This window comes from Labrus mixtus, chromosome 5 (genome assembly GCF_963584025.1).
Source record: "Labrus mixtus chromosome 5, fLabMix1.1, whole genome shotgun sequence".
In the NCBI taxonomy this organism is placed as follows: Eukaryota; Metazoa; Chordata; class Actinopteri; order Labriformes; family Labridae; genus Labrus; species Labrus mixtus.
In genome coordinates this window covers 22,143,209-22,167,488 of record NC_083616.1, presented here as the reverse complement: position 1 = coordinate 22,167,488, position 24,280 = coordinate 22,143,209, and the positions used below count along the sequence as shown (strand labels likewise).

At 39.2% G+C, this 24,280-nt stretch overlaps 1 protein-coding gene across 1 annotated transcript; it reads left to right on the top strand.

The window, feature by feature from the left end:
- Positions 1-512: 512 nt before the first annotated feature.
- si:dkey-178e17.1 (tricarboxylate transport protein B, mitochondrial) lies at positions 513-22,885 on the top strand. The gene is made up of 9 exons (XM_061038579.1): positions 513-790; positions 12,370-12,477; positions 14,372-14,471; positions 18,726-18,864; positions 19,287-19,371; positions 19,482-19,586; positions 19,862-19,977; positions 20,092-20,165; positions 20,542-22,885. The coding sequence occupies exons 1-9, from the start codon at positions 676-678 to the stop codon at positions 20,654-20,656; spliced, it is 957 nt and encodes a 318-aa protein (XP_060894562.1). The 5' UTR covers positions 513-675; the 3' UTR covers positions 20,657-22,885.
- Positions 22,886-24,280: the final 1,395 nt, after the last annotated feature.

Genomic DNA, 24,280 nt, shown 5'->3' with positions numbered 1-24,280 from the left:
CATTTCCTGTCCGCTGTTTGGGAAATGTGAAAACTTTATGGTGTAAAACGTATAATAACAAGGGAATGTGATTTTTAATTCTCGCGGAGCCACACAGAAATGGAAAAACAGTGACTGCGCCCCGCCCCATTTCTGCTCTCAAACAGGAGTGGCCGGTCTCCTCTCACCCTATAATTAAAAAATAAAAATAAAATAAAAAAGCACCCAGAGGGACACATGCTCACTCATGTGCGTTAAAACAGCCTCAGCGGTTGTCAAAGTTGAACCACTGTACGTTTTCACCCTGTTCCACGCGGCAGCAGGATACACACACAGACGGCTGTCTCTCCGTCGCTTCCGGGTTGCTTTTGCTCGCTTACGTAGGGCCCCGCTACCTTCGTGAAACAGGCGTTACCATGGTTACGAAACAACATATAGTCGACATAGTACGTCCCAACTTCCTCGGCAGTCCCAGTGTCCGCCCACTGTCAACACGGAGACCCGCTGGAAGTCTCCGGGCGCGTCTGTGAGCTCACCTGCAACCTGGAGAGCGCACGACACAGACTCAGCCGTCCAATGTGTTGCGCGTTTCAGGTTTACGTCCAAGAAAAATAGGAAAGCTGCACACTTAAAGAAAGAAACAGTTAGAATAGAAGCTCCTTTTGTAGGTTTGGGCTGTTTGTTTCCTCTGTAGTTATGCAGGATAAAGGCGCATTTATCAGCCCCTTTCTCAGACCGAGGTGTCTGGCTGCTGCAGCGGCGCCGGCGGGGAAAGCCAAACTAACTCACCCGGGGAAGGCGATCCTGGCAGGTAAGTTCAGAGCTTGTTTGTCACGCGGAAAAGATAAAGAGTTGTAAACATTTCGCGCATACGAGTTTACTTTGAAATGACACCAAAGAAAAAGCAGACACTTTGGCATTCATTTCAGGAACAGGGACTTGCTTCTAAGACGCAGCGAAGAATGGTTTACCAGTGTAGGTTAATAAACACGCTACTGAAAAGATAGTTCTCAAAACAGCAAAGAAGAAAAATTGCCTTTTGTCACACATTAAGAGTAAAAACATCCAGTAGCTTAACAAAAAAAATAATGTCGCCTAACTAGCCTACTGCAAACTTATTACCACGTCATCATACAGAAGTAATCTCCTTATTTTGCACTTTTTTGTTTTTGTTGTTGTTGTTTTTAATCGTCGTTGCAATGCTTATGAACAAGGCGTTTCTCTCTTAAATGACACGTCTACTTTGAATGCTTTGGGAGCTGAACGCTTAAAATCAATGGAGCCTCATTGAGAGTGTGTATGGGGGCTGACACTGCTTCTAAACATGAAAGCTTAGCTGGTCAAACGGGTTATTTCAGCAGATGTTCCCTCCACAAAGGTCAGACTATGCATGACCTCTTTAAGCAAATGGACAAATAGTCTTTGGAGATTATTCATTCAAGAAGACAGAAGTATATATATATTTTTTCCTGAAATTCAGTGCTGTCCTTTCACGTCAGATCTTACCTGCTGCACAGTATGTGATTATATCCATTTAATCCAAAGATAACCCTTTAGTGCACTTCACATAAAGCTGTTAAGTTTATGGATGCATGCTCGAGCAGCTGTTTTGTACAATGTCCCAGGAACACCCGAGTATGTGGTGACTGCATGATAAGATAATAGGAAACATTCAGTACAAAAAAATCATTTACTATTCAAATTTACAATGTTCATTTTACCAAGCTGTCTTGTACTTTTTATATTATTGAAACAAATACTGATTCGATTAATTTTAATGGGTTAAGAAATATTTATTGCCTACATATTTGCCACAATTAACCAGAGATAAAATAATGTTCTGATCCATCACATAAAAAAATCCCTGAAACACAAAAGCATTAAAGCAAACACAGGTTTGTTCAGTCTGCCTGACAGGTTTATAAAACTGTTAATCAAACATCAACATATTGACAGATCGATTGATTGACAGGTCAGTGCAGACTTCATTGATGCTTGTTTATTCCCGCTGAGGTTCAGAACCTCCAGTCCTCTCCTGCTGCTCTGCCCCCCCTCTAAACCCCAGGGACCCCCTCGTGTGATGATGATGAGGGTGCAGCAGCTCCTGATGACGAAGGACCTCTCAGAGAGGCTGAATTAAGGCTCCATGCTGGTGTTTGGCAGCTCTCTGTTGATTTCAGTCTTGTTCTCTGGCAACACTTACATGCTGAATATTTAATTGATTTTGATGAATTCCTTTTGATTGAGGATTAAAAAGTAGCTGTTTAAGGGCTTCAACTAATGATTATTTAAATGAGTTTGCTGATTTTTTTCCTTCAATTTAACAAGTAATATAGGCCTATGCTAGAATAAAAAGATAAAAGGATAAACATGCCCATCATAAGCTTCGAGAGCCCAACGGGATAGCTTCAAGTAGCTTGTTTAACCTGTTCACAACCCCCCATAATATTCAGTTTACTGTCATATTAACACAAAGGGAAAACATCCAACCTTCAGATCACTTGTTTTTACTTGGAAATTGATAAAGTTATTCATAATTCATGTTGATTAATTGTTTCCTCTCCAAACTGGTTCCACACATGATGTACTACATGGACTTATCTGAGTCTTTGCATGCTCTGAATCTGATGTCCGCTCCTGTTGCTGACAAACACGGTTTATACAATTGAACTGCTCCTGTGATGTGATTTTCTTTTTTTTGCATCCAGCAGGAATGAATTTCAATATCAATAATTTAATCAAAAATAAAATCTTCAAAATAATTCTAATTTACAAATTAGATTTGGCAGATTACATTTTGTGTTATTAACTTAAAACAAAATGTGATACTTGGAAGTTGCAAGTAGCCTGTATTATTTTTACATGTATATATGTTTATATTGCTTTTTGCATTTCTACATGAAATTATCAACTATTATAATCTATAATGAAACAGTGCATTAAAAATGATTCAAATAGGATATCTACATTTCAAAACAACTGCTGAGATGTTTGATTTTAGAGCCAAAGAGGAGTGAGCAAAGGAGGAATACAAATCTCCTCTCCTGACTCGTGTCGTCCTGCCACCCTCTGAGAAATGGAGATGTGGCTCTTTGGTGAGACCTTCCCCCTCCCCCCTCAGTCCCGTGCAGCCTGATTGACTGGATATGTCCCAGGGTTGCTCCCTCTTCCTCCTCCCCTCTGTGTCGTTCAGCTCGTCTTAGGCTGTCTGTCCAGTTTTGCAACAGCAGCATGATTGCATTCTCTCTGTCTCACCCTGTGACGCCTTCCAACTCAACTATGAGGAAACTGTTGATCTATCATTATCTTTGAAAAGTTTTTGGAAATAAAAGAGTGTGTAGCTTGATAAAAGTATAGATCGTTGGGATGAATAAGTGATGGATAACTGTTACTTTAAATATGACCCGAGATGTCGTCTATCAAAAATCACAACGGTCACATACATGACGTAACATGGTCAGTCACTAAACTGTTAGCTCGAAATGCTAATGCTGCTCTAGATTTATCATTTTTTTTGTTAGCACTATGTGGAGAATATGTGCCACGTGTTCATGCCAAAGGGCTGTTCTTGGACAAAGCAAGAAGTAGAAGGTCAAAGCTTAATGGATTAGAGAGCCCACTTAGACCGGGGTTGTTTTTGAGGAGGGGTCTCTGAAGCTTTTAAGAGGTCTGTGAGCTCTTTCTGCTCCCATTGGTTAGTTCAAAAGTCTTCTCCCAACAGCCATGGGTGATGACTCGAGTTGAGACGCAGAAGGAGGGAGCATTTCATGTGTGTGAGGCCTGAGGGGAAGATAGCGTCCTAAATGGCTCTCTGTTCTTGATTTTCAGGTTGTTGATCATTCATACTCAGTTTTTGCTTTCATTTTTTCTGAGCAGTCTGAGAAGCAAAGAAATGGCCTTAGAGAGAAAATCCCCTTTTCTTTTATGATGAATTGGATTTTCCTCTAAGACAGGCTTGTTTTATGTCACTTCTCCAGCTCTCTTTTCCTCCCTCCTCGCTCCCTCTGAAGCCTGAGGGCAGCCGGTTAGCTTTTCTGAGTGCTTGTCTCCTCTCAGGCTCAGAGGGCTCGTCAAACTGTGCGCTTACTCCCTGTTTCCTCGCGTCACAGGTGACGCACTCACAGTCGCCTCCCTTCAACTGTTCTGCTGCTCATAGAACCTGAGTGCTAAGAGGCGACATAGTAAATCACAGTGCACTCCCAACAGCCTGGTTGTTACAGCTTGGCAGCCCGGCATAACCAACATGGACACACAGACAGAAATTAGAGCATTCATTTAAAAGAGAGTAAGCCTTTGTGGTTGTCGTTTAAAACTACAAATATGACTTTTTCAGTCTCCTCCTTGCATTTCTATTGTCTTGGAGATTCATTGTGTTCATGGTCTGTGTACATGTTTAATTTGGTATTATAGATATGTTACATTTAGAACATTTTGCCCACATATATCATTGGCATGGCGGATATTTTAGGATTTCTGTATTTTTTATTTTGTCAGCCTCATGTTTAATTCTTTGCCTTATTAAGTAGAAATTAATTGACAGAGACTTGAAACAAGAAGTGACTTTACATTTATTTCCAAGTTATATAATTTGAACTGGGTAATTCATTTTAGAGTAATTATCTCGGTGGGTTAAAAAAACACTCCGATGTGTCGGACTTGAAGGATGGTTGCCCACCAGCAATCTGTCAAAGGTTTTGACAACCCTTTTCTCAGATAGCTTCATACGGGTTGTGCTTTGTTAATGAGAAAATATCTTGCTATGTAGTTTCTAAATGTTCCAATATATTTACCTGGTAGAAGCTATTTCTTTCTGTCTTGTTGCTTATTTAGAGCTTTTTCACTATAAACAGCTGCTTCAGTGTCTGGAAACATCTGGAAACAAGCAGTGAAACTGAACCAGAACAGAGAAACTGAACCAGAATAGAGAAACTGAACCAGAACAGTGAAACTGAACCAGAATAGAGAAACTGAACCAGAATAGAGAAACTGAACCAGAACAGAGAAACTGAACCAGAATAGAGAAACTGAACCAGAACAGTGAAACTGAACCAGAATAGAGAAACTGAACCAGAATAGAGAAACTGAACCAGAATAGTGAAACTGAACCAGAATAGAGAAACTAAACCAGAACAGTGAAACTGAACCAGAATAGAGAAACTAAACCAGATCAGTGAAACTGAACCAGAACAGAGAAACTGAACCAGAATAGTGAAACTGAACCAGAACAGAGAAACTGAACCAGAATAGTGAAACTGAACCAGATCAGTGAAACTGAACCAGAATATAGAAACTGAACCAGAACAGAGAAACTGAACCAGAATAGTGAAACTGAACCAGAATAGAGAAACTAAACCAGATCAGTGAAACTGAACCAGAACAGAGAAACTGAACCAGAACAGAGAAACTGAACCAGAACAGTGAAACTGAACCAGAATAGAGAAACTGAACCAGAACAGTGAAACTGAACCAGAATAGTGAAACTGAACCAGAACAGTGAAACTGAACTAGAACAGAGAAACTGAACCAGAATAGTGAAACTGAACCAGAATAGAGAAACTGAACCAGAACAGAGAAACTGAACCAGAACAGAGAAACTGAACCAGAACAGTGAAACTGAACCAGAACAGTGAAACTGAACTAGAATAGAGAAACTGAACCAGAATAGTGAAACTGAACCAGAATAGAGCTGATGACACTCAGCTCTATGTGGCTGTGTCTCCTGATGACACCAGACAAATTGACTCACTTTTTAATTGTATTTTAGATATAAAAGCCTGGATGTCACAGAATTTTTTGCAGCTCAACCAGGACAAAACAGAGGTTTTAATCATCGGTTCAAAGGCTCAGAGAGAGAAACCGACCCAAGTCAAGAAGCACGGAATCTTGGGGTGATCTTTGACTCAGATTTTAATTTTAAGGCCCACGTAAAGGGTGTCACAAAAACAGCATTTTACCACCTGAAAAACATCGCCAAAGTGAGGCCATTTCTCTCTCTGAGCCAAACAGAGAGACTAATGCACGCTTTTATTACTAGCAGGCTGGACTATTGTAACGCTCTCCTTTCTGGTCTTCCAAAAAACACAACAAATCGGCTTCAGCTACTACAAAACTCTGCCGCACGAGTACTGACAAAGACCAGAAGGAGAGCACACATCACACCTGTTTTAAAATCTTTACACTGGCTGCCTGTTAGTTTTCGTGTTGATTTTAAAATTATTTTATTAGTTTATAAAGCATTACATGGCCTTGCACCAGACTACCTATCAGATATGATTTTAGCTTATAAACCAGTACGGCCCCCTCAGATCCTCCAGTTCCTCTCTCTTAGTTGTTCCACAGAGCAGGACAAAAACCTTTGGCGATGCTGCTTTCAGCTGTTACGCTCCGAGACTGTGGAACAACCTTCCTGAGGGTCTGAGAGGAGCCCAGAATATAGAGATTTTTAAACGCAGTCTTAAAACTCATTTATTCAGTCTGGCTTTTATATAGTGTTTTATATCAATTAAAATCTTAACATTACTGTATTGTCTTTTTACCCTACTACAATTTTAAATATTTCCCTCTTATGTATTTATTTTAATATCTTGTTGCTTTTATGTGTCGTTTTTTATTGTATTTTATTTTTATACATATATTTTATTTTTAATTCTTATTGGTGTGCATTGGTCTCTCAATGATTTTATCAATGATTTTATAAACTACTTTTCGTCAATAACTTTTCTGCACTCTTGTTAAGCACTTTGAACTGCAATTTAATTTGTCTGAAAGGTGCTATATAAATGAAGTTTGATTGATTGATTGAATCGCTCTGTAAAGCTGAGTCTGGTGATAGGGCTCACATTTGGAAAATGTGGTTTGTAAATCAAGTATATTTAAACAGGAATGAATGTAGCCTATGTGCAGAGTTTCCTTGAATGCACCAAACAAAGATGAGTTTTGAAGTCCTCCAAATTTACATGAACAGCAAGTAAAGTAACATGCAACTGAAAAAGTGGATTGAATAAACACTGATTTGTTATAAGCTGCTTTTCACATCTCTCCAGTAAAATAAACGTGAACCTATAGCTGACTTGTGATCAACCAAGGTGAGCAACCAATCAGATATATTCTTTGTGAATTAGAAACACAGGAACCTGCATCTTGTCCTACAACTGGAAAGAGACTTGTAGCAGTTCATTCCTGCACTGTCAAACACCCCCTAATTGTCCTCTTCAGGTGAATCACTGAACAATGTGCTTGCTGCAGGGTTTTCAGCAGTTAAACCAGTTTCCATGTAAAATTAATCAACATCCCTTCTGTAATTAAGCATCAGTGCGGCTCCAGGGAGTGTTGTTCAGGACAGAGGAAGCGTAAAAGGCCAGACGTCAGCTGCATAATTCTTTTCATGTTTTGCGTTTGGCAAACAGGAATATTACAACGCTATTAATAAGACAACAAATGTTTGAAGTGATCAGTCCTCTGGCTGTGTTCTTAATTTGAACTGAATATACAGTATGGACCTAATGACATCTTTCCCAAAGACTCAAGAGAATTTAAAGTAAGAGAGGATTATCTAAATGAGGAACATCTGGATGAATAATAGATAGATACTGCTGTACAGCTGCTTATTAATCTGCTGCACATATACAAGTACAAAGACACGTGTTGTTGAGGGCTTTTAAAGAGTGTTAAAGGGATACTTCACCTGTTGAAACATGAATCTGTATTGACATTGGGTCATATATGTAGTAGAAATGTGAAATACATTTTGAAGTTGGTGCCTTCTTGACCGACAAAAAGCAGAAAGTGTCTTTTTGGCTCATGTGGATGAAAGACACCAAATCCCAGAATGCACAGCACCACAGGCCACTCCCACTAAGGTCCTCTAGTTCAGAATCAGAAATACTTGATTAATCCCAGAGGGAAATTCGATCGATACAGTTTCTCCGAAATAAACAGTATAGCAGTAGAAATATAGTAATAAATCATTTACAGACATATTTACTTCAACACATGAGGCTGTTTCCTCAACTGATTCGCGGCCAGCTCCCGGTGGCTGAGCTCCTGGCGGACTGCTGCCAACCGGCCTGTTGGCAGCAGTCGTCTCGCCGCTATATTTATATTTTTTGCCTGTTAGCATAGCTTCCAAGCAATATGGCGGACGTTAAGTTTCGATTCGGGGAGTGAGTTCCCACCCACTGATCTGTGATTGGTCTGTAGCTTCAGTGTTCGAAAATATGAGGAACTAGTGTTGTAGTTTCACCCCGCTAACCGCAACAGCTTCCAGTGACGCAAAAATCGTCATTTTGCGTCACTGGAAGCTCCTTTTCAGACTCAGAAATACAAAGATTTCACATCTCAGGGGAAAATGAGGGCGGGATGCACGACCATTCAAAAATACTACCAGGTTTCTAATGATACAAAGCTTAATGCAAATGGGTGAAGTATCCCTTTAATGTAAGAGTCAAACTTAGCTCTATAAAGTTGCAGGCTAAAGAGACTGCTGCTTGTAAAAATGTTGTTTGTGTACGAAATGGAGTTGCCACTTTCAGGTACCATGCTGGATTGTCAGTTCCTCCTCAGAGGAAGGAAGCTTCTTAGTGTACCAGATGTGTTTGAGGCTCATTAGAGTCACTGGAGCAAGCAGGACAGGATTTCAGAGACTGTTCCTCCCTGTCAGCTGGCTGTCTTCCTGATCACTTGGACTCCTCTGTGCCTCTCAGAGCGCCAAAAGATCGGCTGTGATTTTGCTTTTATGTAATGATGCTGTGGAGCTGTAAGGATGTGTTTATTTAAGTCAATAAATAAACAATAGGTGTGGAGAATCCCCATACGATATCCCATAGTGGCACACAGTAATGATTATTCACAGAGAGTGTAAGGTTAGTGAAACTTAGCAATCGTCCGCAATCAGTGCTTTTTCCAACAATATATTTTGCACTATTATTAAAGGGTGGGTTTGTTTCGAAATCAACTATTATAGGAATAAATGTCATCATAAAATCACTAGGCAGGGCGCAAGTGAACTTTCATAACTTTGATCCAGACTGAAAAATTCCAACAGCCCTTTAGATGTTGAACCTGTTTATTGCAGGGACATTTTGTTCAGACATTCATAATCCGCGGAGGATATATTTTAATGACGTATGTGATCAAATTTAAACAGGTCAACTTTGCACAAAGCCAGGTCCATAATGCAATGGATTTTGTAGTTTGGTATTGGAAGAACCTAATTAGAGCCTCAATTTCCAAACTATCAAACTGATTGAGGTTAAGTGTGAGCCAGACCTCATCACCCGGCATTAGTGGTGGACCTCACCAGTACTCACATGGCTGAACAGAAAAAGGTCAAAGCTGGACTTATTGGCACGTTTTTCCAGAAGAGGTTGGCTATTGCTGCGTGCTGTAGTATGAGTTATGAGTTAGTTATTCTCTTGTATGTTGAAGGATGATTTGTGGAGGTTAATAATGCTTTAGCGATAAACTAGGTAAACTGTTGTCCATTGATGTAATCGTGGATTTTTATTCACTTTTTTTTTCTGGATTTCTGGATTTTGCTCCTCCAAAAATTAGCGGCAATTAAAAAAAAAGGTCCAAGCTGAAATGTTACCATTGGAGTTAAAAATACATGTTTGCATCATTTTGGTTTGCCCATATACTTTTGCCCGGGAACTTTTTAATGATTGACAAAACACACTCTCTGGCCAGTCAAACCAGAATTCTATCACCTGCTTTTACTCCCTTTAGGTTCTCAATATCACTCCAATGCCATTTCCCTTTTTTTCGTGTTACAGTTAGTGACAAAGATCTATGAGCAGGCATTGATTTTATGACACGGTGTAGCAGAGAGTTTTGTGATGAGCTAGGGAGGAAGGTGATGCTGAGAGAAATATGATCAACAGTAGAGAACAGCGAGCCTGCGAAGATAAAGATTAATGACCATGCCGTTCATGTATCCCACGTTTGGAAGAGGCACAGCAGTCATTTAGGGTGTCATCTGTAAATGTGTGTTTAGGAAGAAGACTGCAAAATGAAATAGAAGGCAAACAAACTGCCTCTCCTCCGCCGGCTGTGTGTGTGTGATGAGGATTGATTGTGTTTGCTGTGTATCTGGTCCTGAGTGGCTGCTGGTTGGCTTTCACATGGAGCACTGTCTCAACTTAAAAAATAAAGAATAAGGTTTATTGTTCCTTCTTCTCTGAGATACACACTGACCCACTGATCCCGGTTCAGGACGGCTGAAGCGTCATGTGATTTCTGTTATGTCTCAGCAGGCTTTCATTTACTCACAACTCGACCAGGATAAGAAGAATTACAGCTTACTGACCTGTATGTGTGTGTGTGTGTGTGTGTGTGTGTGTGTGTGTGTGTGTGTGTGTGTGTGTTGGGATCACATGAATGTCATGATTCAGCTTAGTGTTGCACTTTCTAAGGGATTAGGTAAATGCAGGTAAAAATCAATGACAGCACATAAACTCTTAATTATTTACATGTAATTTCAGTACTGCTGTATACTTAAAATCGCAAGACAAATAATTAAAGTCATGCTTATCACACTGAATGTTTAGGTAGACCAAAATAAAATGCTTTTTAAAAAAAAGTGTAGAAATTATCCTTTTTAAATTCGTCTTATTAGTCTAAAAGTCAAACATGTGAAGCACAAAATGTAAATATAGATTAACTTTTTCTCACACTTCAATCTATGGGAAAAGGATAAGAAAGTATTTAATATAATTGTGCAGCCTTAAGTAAGAGCCTTGTTCCTGAATTGATTTTCTTGATTAAATCAGCCTCACTCACAGGCGAGAAGTAAAAGATAAAAAAAGATGAGTCCAATGCTTTTAGTGTATTTAGCAATGCCATCCTTAGATGCCGTAATAAAAACACATCCTGGCTGGGTTAGAAATACATTTTTTATCTTGAGTTGAGGCTCTGTTACAAGGTGCTGCAGTGATAGAGGTTGTGTTATCAGTAGGGACATGTGGGAGTTGACAAACTGCACAGCAAAATGACACTTTTGCATGTTTAGAATTGAAACACTGGGACTGGGATTACACAGCAAAAATACACAGAGAAAATAAAATGCATCAGTTGTATTAAACCACTGAGACTTATTTTTCATTTTAACATAAGGGAATAATTTTCTATCTTTTAGTATAGCTATCTTTTAAGAATAACCTTATTGTTTATTAGGAAAATACAATTTAAAGGCTAAAAAAATCCACTAATTTACTGCTTGTCAAGATTATGCCACAACCTACTGAATATTGAGGATACAGATTTCCAACAATCTAGGTTTTGCAAAGGAAGTATCTTTACAATTGCAGCTAAGCATCTGTAGTACAAGTGGCTCTTCAGTAAATCTTTGAAAATTAACATTAACATCCGTTCACGTCTGATTTTCCCCATGATAAAAAAAAAAAAGAAAAAGACATGACCTTTTAAACAAATTGAGTCTTTTCCCACCAGAGAAAGGAATTTCATTTTTCCCACTTCCCATTATTGAGTAAATTGTGGTTTTTAAATCACTACAAGTTCCTTACTTGGCACAAATATGCATCATGAACAGGAAAATGTTTCTCATTATCAACAAGAAGAATAGAAATACATCTGGTATTTTCTTCTTTAGTAGTCTCTGGCTTCTGTGTAACCACACGATGTATGGGTCTTGCTTGCTCAGTATGCTTGTGTTATTGTGTGTCTGTGTCATTGAGTTAATGGAGGGTCTTGGCCTGAGTAATGGAGCCCCTCCCTGCAGGCTGAGCAGATAATTAAATTAATGTCAGCCCCCCCCCCCCCCCCCCCCTCTCCCTCTCTCGTGACTCATCCATGGTTGGTATCAGCCTTTTAGTCACTTGTCCTTATCTACTCCACCCATCAACTGTGGACGAACCCTCCAACAGTCGCTCACACAATCATTCAAATTGTCTCTTGTTAATTCAAATATTTTCTCTTCTACAATGAAGAATGAGATGCAGCTATGTTTCCTCACACATTCGTCTCTTGTGTTGACTTTCTGTTCGGTCCTGAAACAGCACAGTCTCTGCGTGAAGCCGAAGCCGAACCAGTTGATTTATGTTTTCTCAGCTCTCTCCTCTTCCTCCTTTTGCAGCGCTGGATTTAATGTTGATGGAGGGTAAGCCATTTGTGGAGTCACTGTAATGATCCATGACGTAATGGCACCTTCTTGCAATACATAAGAATGCCTAGGGACTTAATCAGGCACAGTTACACTGCAGTTAGGCTCACATGATAAGTGCTAAGTTTAGGCATTAGGTCAAAGCATCCTAACCATAGAAAACAACAATGTCTCTTCTTGTGCACTCAGATGATTTGTTCTCGGTTGATTTATGCACACTCTTTGTGTCATTTAATAAACATCTGCTTTGGTTTTCTGGTTCTTTTTTTTAGGTGGGATTGCTGGTGGCATAGAGATCTGCATCACCTTCCCCACAGAGTACGTCAAGACTCAGTTACAACTGGATGAAAAGGCCAACCCACCCAAATTCAGAGGAATAAGTGAGTATGATGTGTGTGTGACATTTATTAAACCGTTGTCTCTATAAGACTGTGATTTCATTTTGGCCAATATATTGAGCTAATTGCATGATTACATTTGAAATTAAATATTTGTCAGTTCAGACATCCATCTATCCAGTGACATTATTCACTAAACGTTTACAGATATGATCTGAAGGTGAAAAACCGAAGAGTGAACAAACACACTGGAGTTGAGGAAGAATCATAAAACTTATTTTGCACAGAGAAATTTGACTTAAAGTTTTTCTGGCCCCTAAGCAGAACTTGTTCTTCCAAGTGAAACAGCATTAAAACACTGAACAATGGACCCAACATCTCAACAGCTTGTAGATGACATGGCGATTTTTTTAAATATTGTTTGAAATTAACAAATTCATATGAAGCTCCTACCAGCTGCATAACGTTTGGATACAGAGCAAAGAGCAAACCACGCTCTTTTGAAATGTAGTCCAAAGTTTGTTGTTGGTTCATTTTTCTTGCAAGAAAATATTGCACTAACAAGTCATTCGGGTGATTTGGAGCTGTGTGCAAGATGATGTGTTAGTCTGTCTGTCTGTGTGTGTGTGTGTGTGTGTGTGTGTCTGTCTGTTGTATCTGTCCATCCATCCGTCCGTCACTAAACTCTGTTCCTCATGCAGACGTCTTCCTCTCTCAGGAGCTCATTATCTAATTACCCATCAGTTCCCGAGGTACATTAGAGATTCTGGCAGGCTGTCACCGTGCTTGTTTATATGACTTAAAACAGACCAGTGCACACATGCACACTCATCATCCATGAAAAACCAGTGTGTACACACACACACACACACACACACACACACACACACACACACACACACACACACACTTACTGGAGCTCTGAGGATGGGAAACCATGCTAATGAGGACTGCAGACAGCTGTTGCTCTTTCCGCTCAGATGTGTGTTTGAAGAAACAGCAGATCATGGAGAGTAGTTTTCCAAGAGAAACATGCAAGTTTACAGAACAGAAAAACAACCAATTTTAAGGAAAGCGGCATCTGGTTCAATCTGCCACTTTTCACTTTTTGTGATGTTTATGAATCAGAAGTGATGGACAGGTGTTTCTGGTATTTTATTACAAAAAAAAGAACACATGCTACTCCTCTGGGTGAGATATCCAGAAGGATAAGTGGCAAAGAAAAATCAAAGAGTGCAATCTCATGACCTATCAGCCATTGTGGCAATGAGCCACAATGGCACGCATGAGTGTAGTGCAGGGTATACACAGTTATATGGAGTATACCTGCCTATTTTACCGTGAAGTCTGCATAGTAACAAACTTCTGGGTAAGAATTCCTTTTCTGTGTTGCCTATTTTTTTTCCGAGTCAACTAGAAACCAAAGAAGCAAATATGGGATACCACAACAAAGAGGGTAATGTATGGAGCACTTGTGTGCGAATGTAAATTCTAGCTAAATTGTGATTTAGCAGATTACTGCCTATACATTTTTATTAGTTTTATTTTATTATTTATTTTTGGGCTTTTTGTGCCTTTATTACAAAGATAGGACAGTGGATAGAGGCGGAAATCAAGGAGAGAGAGAGTGGGGCAAAGGAGCCACAGGTCAGATTCAAACCCAGGCTGCCCGCTTGGACGACTGTAGCCTCCGTACATTGGGCGTCCGAACATACCTCTAGGCACCCTGCGCCCCCTGCCTATACGTTTTGCCATTTCCATGGCCCTTTTTTTCCCCCCGTTTACAGAAAAAGCTCCCTAAAATGCTGGTGGACCATACTTCACAGAAAACAGACAGAAACCAGATCACCAGACACAGAAAAAAACATCTTGTAATCAAACTATCAAATACTAACTTGTATAAACAAAAAAATAACATGTGTGTGTCTTCCTGCAGCTGACTGTGTGAAACAGACGGTACAGGGTCATGGGGTCAAAGGACTGTACCGAGGACTCAGCTCTCTGCTGTATGGATCAATACCTAAATCTGCAGTCAGGTAAGTTAAATAATGAACAATGCTGAATAGTTTAAAAAGACTAATAAGCACAACATATTTACTTAAGTACGAATGGTATCTTTTACATCAAATTCTTACTTTTTGAAGATAGAAAATCAAATGTATTTAGAGTCTGATGGAATTCTAACTTTTAAACTCTTATTCGTCTCATCAGTAAATTAAGACTGACTGCATAATTTATGCAAATTATGAGCACATTTCTGTATAATTTCTTTTAGCGCCAATAAATTCTATGAAAGCTATTACATTTTAAACCTTTACAATAAACAGCAGCAGCAGAGCAGACACACAGTTCTCAATTTTAAAGTCTTTGTATTACAGTTAAATTCTTATCATCATTTGAAATCTGATCTTAAAATAATCTACTTAGTAAACGTCTTAAAGGTACAGTGTATCATTTTGCAGTTAAAGCTGGAAATAAATGAGCACATTTAGCTAAGCCAGTGTGATGTTTTACCTGGAACCACTTACTCACATTCTCCAATTATTGTAGCCCATTACCCACGAGGCGAGGCATAAATGCCACACTAGCCTTCAGTATAATTACATTATTCTTTTTCAGCAATGACATTTACACACACACACACACACACACACACACACAATGCAGTGCATGTGTGCACACACTCACATACGCCGACGTATTGCACAAAACCAAGACGCTTTCATCCCCGTTTTTTGTTATCTGATTCAGTCGTTCACTCCTCCTTGCACATTGCTTTTTTTTGTGAATGTGTGTCTGTGTATTCGTGTGTTTGTGTGCCAGGGTGTCAGGGTGTGTGTGTCTGGGTGTGTGTGTTATGCTGGAGGGAGAGCCTGTCCGTACGATGGAGAGACAGGAGCAGCCAGGCGGAGCAAAGATGCCACTCAAACTTAGGCAGGGTCTCAATAGGGGAGCAGAGAGGAAGACTTGTGTTGGTACCCTGTCAATGGATGTGTGTATGTTTATGTATAATGTGTGAATGTGTCAGAGTGAGTTTCAAGGGTTTTGTTTCTGCTCTGAGGAGAGTTTTCTCTGTGGAAATATGGCACAGAGGAGTACAGAGGTTCCCTCTTCACATTGTACAATACTGTACATTGTACTGTTCAAATTGAGCCATCGTGGTTCTGGTACTGCTACTGATTCCTGGAATTTAGATGATGATTTTTTGGCACTTTAATCTCTCCATCAAAACAAAAGTTTGACTTAAGTCCAAGATGCTCAATTCCAACATTGTTATTCCATTGAAACTCAAAATAAAACCTCTCACTTCCTCTAGACAAAAACTGTAATAAATGTGACATTGCTGCTTCTGTGTCAATAGCTCTTAAAGCAAATGAGCTGTGTCTGACCACGCCCCTCTCTGGAAGGGCTTGGGTGGCTCGGGCTTTCTTGCACCATGTCCTGTTGTTTACAGTAAGAAGGCAGACTCAGAGGGCAGAACAAACACCTAGCTGTGGGAGTGTCACCCAGGGGGGTTGCTGCCCTTTGTGATGTCACAAAGGGAAAATGTCTTTGTGGAACAGGCAAAATACAGAGAGGATGGACTATTCTCATAGCTGGGGGGTTTGTAGACAGACTAGGGACAGAGACTAGTGTTATAAAACATGGTAAAGTGTATTTTGTATTATATTTGATCTTTAAAACTTGAAGCTTTATTTGGATAGGCATTCCAATTAAAACAGTTGTTGTCCTGAAATAACAGAAATGAACAAATGGATGAAAAAAATCAAACATTCCACTCAGTTCGATCTGATTAATGGAAACTATCTTGGCACATATCCAATGACCACCTCTTCCTTTGAGTCATTTTGTTCGATCTTTTCTCTATCTCCCCGCCCCTCCTTTATTACTCCCTTCCTATCGCATCTTCTCCCTCCCTTACCCTCGTCCTCCCCCATCCCATTAGCTGATTGCCTGTGCACCATCATTCTGGAGGGTTGTCAGTGAGGGGACGAGAAGGACAGAGAAGAGAGCCGTTGACCTTTTTTCTCTCCTTAACCCTTCCTCCATATATATAACTCTTTTTTTCTGCTTTTCTTGTCTAATTTCTCCTTCTTCTCCTATTCTCCTCCTTTCCATTTCATCAGCTCACCTGACCTTGTTGAAAGAGCCACTAATGAAGATTGGGCAGCTCTCTACTGTCCGGAGTGACTCATCTCTGAGTGTGGATGTCGGCCAAAAGACGATGTGTCACATTCTGAGTGTGAAGTTTACTCCACTCGTTATATGAGGAGGGGAGATTTTGGATTAAATTGGCTCAGGAGTAGGAGTGACAGCCGTGTATTTCTCTCCAGCAGCTTTTAATGAATAGCATTTGTTTCACAAGGTTACTTATTAAGAGCTCGGTCTCAGAAAGCTGTGGGGAAGAACACGTTTTCATTTCATCCAAAGCTTGAAAGCTGCTTGTAGCCAGCAAGTGGTGTGCATTAGAGAGAGTCGAATGGATTCATATTTATATTGTGTTTGTTTCTGCTTTATTGAGGGAGTCAGTTAACTGTGTGGAGCCTTTGATTCAAAGCAAACAGATGTGGAAGGTTAATGAGCCGAGCAAAATCCTGAGATAGAAAGGCAGATGGAGAGGAAAACTAAAAACAGCATGAGCCGAGTGAAAGAGAAGGTGTTTACCTACGTCAGGTAAACGGTTAAAGCAGGCGGCGAAACGAGTGAGAGGAGAAACAGAGCATTTATCAAGACCAAGTGTGTGTCCTCCCCCGCCCCTCTTCTGTTAAATGTAGCGGGCAGCGTCCTACCTTCGCCACAATGCAATTTCAATCTATAAATAACCTTTCTTGTAACCGACTCGCTGGCACAACATTTTCTGATTGAGGAGATACATAAACCACACGTCATTCTCCTCCCCTTCCTCATATCTCTCTCTCTCGCTCTCTCTCGCGCTCTCGGCTTGCTTCCATGGCAGCTGTTGCTGGTCACCCGTTGGTTACTGAGACACCACACTTTATTGGTGCATCTCTAATGAGGACTGAGGCAAGATAATAAAAAAAGAAAAACTCCTGAATGACTTTCTGCATTTTGGGCAGTTTGTCTGCACTGAAACCTCTGAGAAGGATTTGATTTGTCCCAAGTGCATCTGTTTCTATGTTTGTTATCAGTGTTTCATGGAGTGGAAAAGTCTGTCTTCTCGAACTGATGAAGAGCAACATAATCATCTTTATGTCTGTGGCCTTTTTGCTTATGCTGTAGTGTAAAAATGTATCTTTTATTTTATTTTTTTTAACTCAGTTTTTATTGAATTCTTACGTGTTATACAGCACAAAAAAAAAGAAGGAAAAAAAGCACAGACTTACACATGAGAAACAAAAACAGTACAGGAATGCATGCTGAAAAACAAAACAAAAACAAAACAGGCAAGGTCAAAGAGTCACATTTTTGCATTATTAAATCAAAACAGAAGGAGTCAGGTTTAGGAGTTAGTTCATTCCGGTCTGTACCCGTTTCTTTAGTGCATTCTTTCGTAAGGTCAATCTGCATCCTTATATATCCAAAGCTGGTTCCTCTTGTATATCCATACAGTTCCTTTATCAGTGTTTAGGCGGTACAAAATGTATCTTTTAATACAGGTGGTCTCATTTACTCTGACTGAGGTATTGTCATATTTTTTCTTTTTTTAGTCGACTACTTTAGGATTTATAAAAAAAAATGTTTGTCCCTGTTGAATATTTAAATCACTAAAACAAATTTAAAGACACCTTCATACTGCACATAGTACTTTATATAGTGATTATAAACAATGTTATACTCAACATTAAGAACCTGATACCTTCTTTTTTTTTTTTTTAATCTGTTGTGTCTGTTATTATTCTGTTTTTCAGTATGCATACGTTACATTTAAGTGTGTTTAATGGTTTTAAATGTGGCACTGTGTTTTTTCACTTTGTGTAAGTGTTACCATGTATTTTTATAGCATGCATTTTCACACACATTCTGTTCAACTTCAGAAATTGAAGTCAACACAAACATTTAAAAGAGGATCTCAGATGGCAATACCAATAACAACCCAAGTACTTACAAATTTAAATTCATTTATTGAGTCATGTGTAAGGTGTTGTTGTTACAGTTACATTATAACTGAACAACAAGTCATGAGAACTTGTGTTATTGAGATTTACTGCAAAATTACAAAGGTTCAATAAAAAAAAGGTTATTCACTCGTAGAAATACAGAAAAGAACTGTAAAGTTTTTTATTACCCTGAACTTTAACTTAAACTACTTTCTCTGTTCCGGCTCTCAGGTTTGGGGTGTTTGAGTTCCTCAGTAATCATGCGAAGGATGAGTCAGGTCGACTGGACAGCACCAAAGGTCTGCTGTGTGGACTCGGAGCTGGGGTGATGGAGGCTGTTTTCGTGGTCTGTCCAATGGAAACTGTGAAGGTATGAAACCCACTGATCTGTGGTCAGATTTCATGTCATAGGTTTGACTTTCAGTGTCAAACACACTATATGCACAGCTAGCATGAATTAACATGAAATATCTGTCTTTGTACTTTCTAATGATCTAATACAGTTTTAATACTTAAGACAGTATATTGGGTTTTTTGTAGACTTCAAACATTTTAAGCTATGACTGTTATCACTGAAACATATTCAAGACACTTTATGTTGAATTATGCAGCATGAAGCTTATTTATCATATTTTCAGTACAATTGCCTCGCATTGTGTCCATGCACATTCACTGAACACAGTGACACAAAGTGTGTTTGAAAGAGTCAGACTAAACATTGGTTCACTATTCACCCACTTGTAAAGTAAAACAAAACTATCTGTTTTGGGTGTTCCTGTTTTATCTCCCAAGGTTAAATTTATTCATGACCAGACATCAGCCAACCCCAAATACAAAGGCTTCTATCATGGAGTCCGAGAGATCGTCAGGGAACAAGGTAAATACCAACATGTAGCTCACCTGACATCTGCTGGGCACAGAGGGTAGTGCAGCTGAAAGCATTTTTGATTTAAATAATAAATGTTCTTGCCTATCTTGCCTCCCCAGGAATTAGAGGGACATATCAGGGTCTCACTGCCACCGTCCTTAAACAAGGATCCAACCAGGCTATACGATTCTATGTGATGACCTCTCTGAAGAACTGGTACAAAGGTCAGCGTACTGTTTTTACTGTGAGAGAAGGGACTAACACTTCTGAAAACAAGTTAAGATATATATGTGAATGGTTCTTTATTTATATCATTTTCTAAATATTTGATATCAATGTGGATCAGGACACACTGTGCTGTGAAGATGAGGAGTTTATAATGAAGAAACACGTATTGTCTAAGGTTAAAAAAATGTGCAAAACAGCTGCAGAGTTTCAATACCATGACTCAATTTGCATCCCATCATTCACTTCCTGCTCTGTTGTGTCCTCTCACTAGGTGATAACCCTAATAAAGCTATGAACCCCTTGTTGACTGGAGCCTTTGGGGCCATAGCTGGAGCTGCCAGTGTCTTCGGAAACACCCCTCTAGATGTCATCAAGACACGTATGCAGGTATAGAATAAGTGCAAGTTATAAAGCACAGGTTTTTATTGGTTTATCTAACTATTCAAATTGTTCCCACTGACGAGGATGAGAAATAATAATGCATTTCTTTTCTTTCCTAAGGGCCTGGAAGCACATAAATATAAAAGCACATTGGACTGTGCTGTAAAGATCTTGAGGAATGAGGGGGTGGCAGCGTGAGTATACCTCCAGACTCTTTAAGGTTGACTGTCTTTAGTCTCGCTTTGTTTGTATAGTTTTCTGTTTTTGAGTAATTTATCATATTATCATCATGCTTTTAAACAGCAAGCCTTAAATTCTGTTGTCAGTACATTTGTTAACAGCAACAAGAAACAATGTGTTAGACAGGCATATCAAATTGTGTAAATAAATCTCAAACACAGTTTAATTAAAATTCTATATTTATAATGATTTTAAACGATTCTGCAGGATTGTTAAAATATGATTTATTTATGGATCTACATACGCACCAATACTTTTTTTATTTTTTACCTCATTGTTTCTGGATATACATGTAGCATCTCTCTCTCTTTTTTTTGTTTCTCTTTGTAGTTTCTATAAAGGAACAGTTCCTCGGCTGGGCCGGGTGTGTCTAGACGTGGCCATAGTCTTCATCATCTATGAGGAGGTGGTGAAGGTCCTGAACACGGTCTGGAAGACGGACTGAGCTACTGGGGCAGGGGGCTGCAGAGAAACAAGGAAGCCTGAACAAACGGCTCAGTGTCGCCCACGTCTGGTTGGCTGGAGTTAATGCAGAGCTTTGCTGCACAGCAACACGCCACAAGTCAAGACCAAGAAGTGTTTACTTCTCAAAGTGGGATTATAAAGTGAGCCAAATAATTGAGGAAACAGATCCTTTATCCTAGAAATACATAATCAGATTCTATAGATGTAAAGCAAAACTTTAAAACTAAGCTAAACGCCATGTTTGATGACTGCTTAAGCAACATTACTGCAGGAATTTCTGCCTTTTTGAAGTTATTTGATTCACTTTCTTCATAAGCCTGCTTTGTCAAACATCTTCCCTCAGTGAAGAGTAATATTTCCAATCATTAAAAGCTGTTTTTCTGATGTTTACAGCGAGGTTGTAGGTGTCATACTGGGTTTTCATGTTTTTTTTGTTGCTCTCTGTCTCTTCTTGTGCCTCATGTGGTTTTAAATCCAGAAGAGCCAGACTGCAGCTGTTAACAGTTTACAGTCACATAAACTGCAGTAACATCCATAACTAGGCCTTTACCAGAATGATTTGACATTTATACAATGTCAATTATTTTTATACTATATAGATTCTTATTTAGTTATTTGCCAGCATCATAGTTTTATTGTAAAGTATGATATATATTATATTCCTGTGCCAAATGCCAAACCTGTTGTACTATGAAAGTGTCTTCAGAGTGAAACCACGAAGATTATAGACGTTGAAAAGAGCAAATATAATGACTTAAATTATGACAAACTTTATAAATGTATTTATTGAAAGTTGAATGTTGAATATCTCAATATTTCAGAGACCGTTTGCTGTTAACTTGTGCCATTGAGTCAAGTTTTTCCTTTACCTGGGACTGGGTGTCAAAGTATTTTAAAGAGAGAAAGATATTTTATTGTTGTATTTCACTGTGAGTCTATATGACAAACATGCAAAGTAACCTCAGAGCCCCGTTTTGTCCATTCAGAAAATGCACCATGTTTCTTCAGCTCATCCTAAAAAAAAAAAAAAAGCTTCCTACTCCTGGATTATTATTTTTTATTACCTTTTATTATTTGAGGTTGTTTTCAGTTTTTGTTATTCTTCCCTTCACTTCCTAAACCAACGCTTCCTAACCTCTGGGTGGGGATCAAGCGAAAGGATGACAAAAATATATATCAGGGGATGAAAGATATTGAATTGGAAGGTAAAGATGAAAATTGGCAGAGAATGCACATTTATGTTTTTTTTTCCAGGAAATCATTCACTGAATAACTTACTGAAGAAAGATGTTTCTGTATCGATATCAATGTCTTAAAACTGATGCAGATACCTAGACGTGACACTGTAACCCTCTGATGCCGTGGGAAAAAAAATATATAAAAAAAAAGGAATTGCTAACATATTCTGCTGTAACTAACATTACTCTGATAAGACCAACATGTGACTGTTTACTAAAAACCTGTTGATTGTAAGGGGGGGGGGGGGGGACTAATACAGTATTGTTTTAGATCCATAACTGTTGAAACTTTATCTTACTTACTTACTGACTTACTCATGTACTATAGATGTAAGGCCACATTGAAAGCCAACAGGATATCAGAATAAGAACACCTCTGGGTGCAGGTAAACACTGATTTGGGGGTCACCCGTCAGAAACAGTGAGATCACAATCTGGTGAAATGAAATTCACATTCTGTTCTGTTCGGTGCTATCATGTTTCATTCAGGTTTGTTTTAATCTCACTCATGTGCCTTTTACTTCTGTGTTTGTTGGTAAATGCTACTAGAAAGATCCTCATCTACTATCAATCTATTAAACTGTAAAATGAACTCACAGGAAATGAGATGTATGTGGTGTAGGCATATTGTGTTCATGAAAAAAGATGACAAGAAGTGTTCTGCTTAAAAACAGTAATTATCTGTAATGAGTTTCAAATGGATTATTTTTTAATGTAATCATGTTCTATTTGAATTTTTTGTTGGCTAAACAGATTCATGGTGTGCCACATAGGCAAAATTACATTGTATTGTTATATTAAATCGGTGTATTCTGAGGCCGTGTGTAGGTGTGTGTGTGATGCAGTTCAGTACGATACTGCTTGTGCAATAATCATTGTCCCCTCCTTTTGTCTGTGCTAAATGTCAAAAAGTCCTTTGTGATGGGGGAATCTAAAAATAACTAATTAAATCAAGCATCTGAAAACTTGAATGCATTCAGGCTGTATGTTTTTATTTTTCATATCGGCCCTCTCTCATTGGGCTTTTGTTCTGCCTGTTCGGTCACAACAGATCACGTTGGGACAAACCATGGGGGGCAAGGAGGGGAGGAATCGAACAGGGAACTCATTGTTTCACTTTTGGCTGATGCTCATGTCCAGTGATTCAACAAACCATCTCTCTCTCTCTCTCTCTCTCTCTCTCTCTCTCTCTCTCTCTCTCTGTCTCTCTTTCTCTTTCTTACACACACACACACACACACACACACACACACACACACAGAAACAAACTTCATATCCCCGGTGCCCCAGTGTTTGTTGTGAGAAGGAATTCACAGCTCTGTGCTGAAGAGTGGCGTGAGGACAACATGTAGGGGATATTTTGGCATCAATGATGAACTGGTGGAAAATCCTCCTGAAATATTGAGTCTGAGGAAGTGGTCAGACTTCTTACTTGAGTGTAAATATACAATTTACACAGAGTAAATATATGTGCTTCAGTAAAAGTCAACTTTAATTGAGAAAAAAACAATATATCATCAGAATTCAGAGAATGAACGTATCTGTGTTAAAGCTGGAGGACTGTTTTGAACATGTCTGCAAAGTAACTGGTAACTGAAGCTTGGAGGTTAATGAAGTGGAGTAAAAAGTCAAATGTTTGTTTCAAAGAATGAAAAGCCAAAGTGCCTTAAAGAGTTTTCTCTCCCTTTTCCCCCAGAGTGATTTATAATTCAGAGTATAGCATGCAGCACTGATTCATATAGGTTATTCAGTACCAGTGTAACAAGGGAAAGTAGTTAAGTAGTGAACTAAAAACCTCATATTATGACTAAAATATATGTCATTCCAAAAAGCCCCATCTTTAAACAGAAGGGGGAGCTGTAGCCAGAGCCTGAGACACATCAGTGAGCATACTCTACCTTTACTACTCTGGCACACGCACAGCAGTGATGAGAGAGGCCTCCTCTCTCCTCATATCTGTACAATAGAGCTTTATGAGAAGGGTCAAAGAACCTACCACCCTCCCTTCATCCTAACATCATCACTCCCTCCGCCTCCTCCTCCTCCTCCTCCTCCTGCTCTGCTTCTGGATGGAGGACTGGTCCGAAATTGCCCCAAAAATCTCTCATCATCCTCTCAGACATTATAGACACACCGCTCCGACTTTGAGGTCGTCTTTGAACAGAAGAGATGAATGATATTTTTTAGAGAAGCTCAGTAGTGGCTTTATGGTTCCAACTTATTTCCCCCCCCCCCCCCCCCCCCTCTTATTTACCACATAAATGTTTTTTTTCTACAAATAAAGTCTTTATTTTTGCACCTCTCCTTTTTCAATCTAACACAATTTTCTATATCATACATTTAGCAATCTCAGAACCCATCAATCA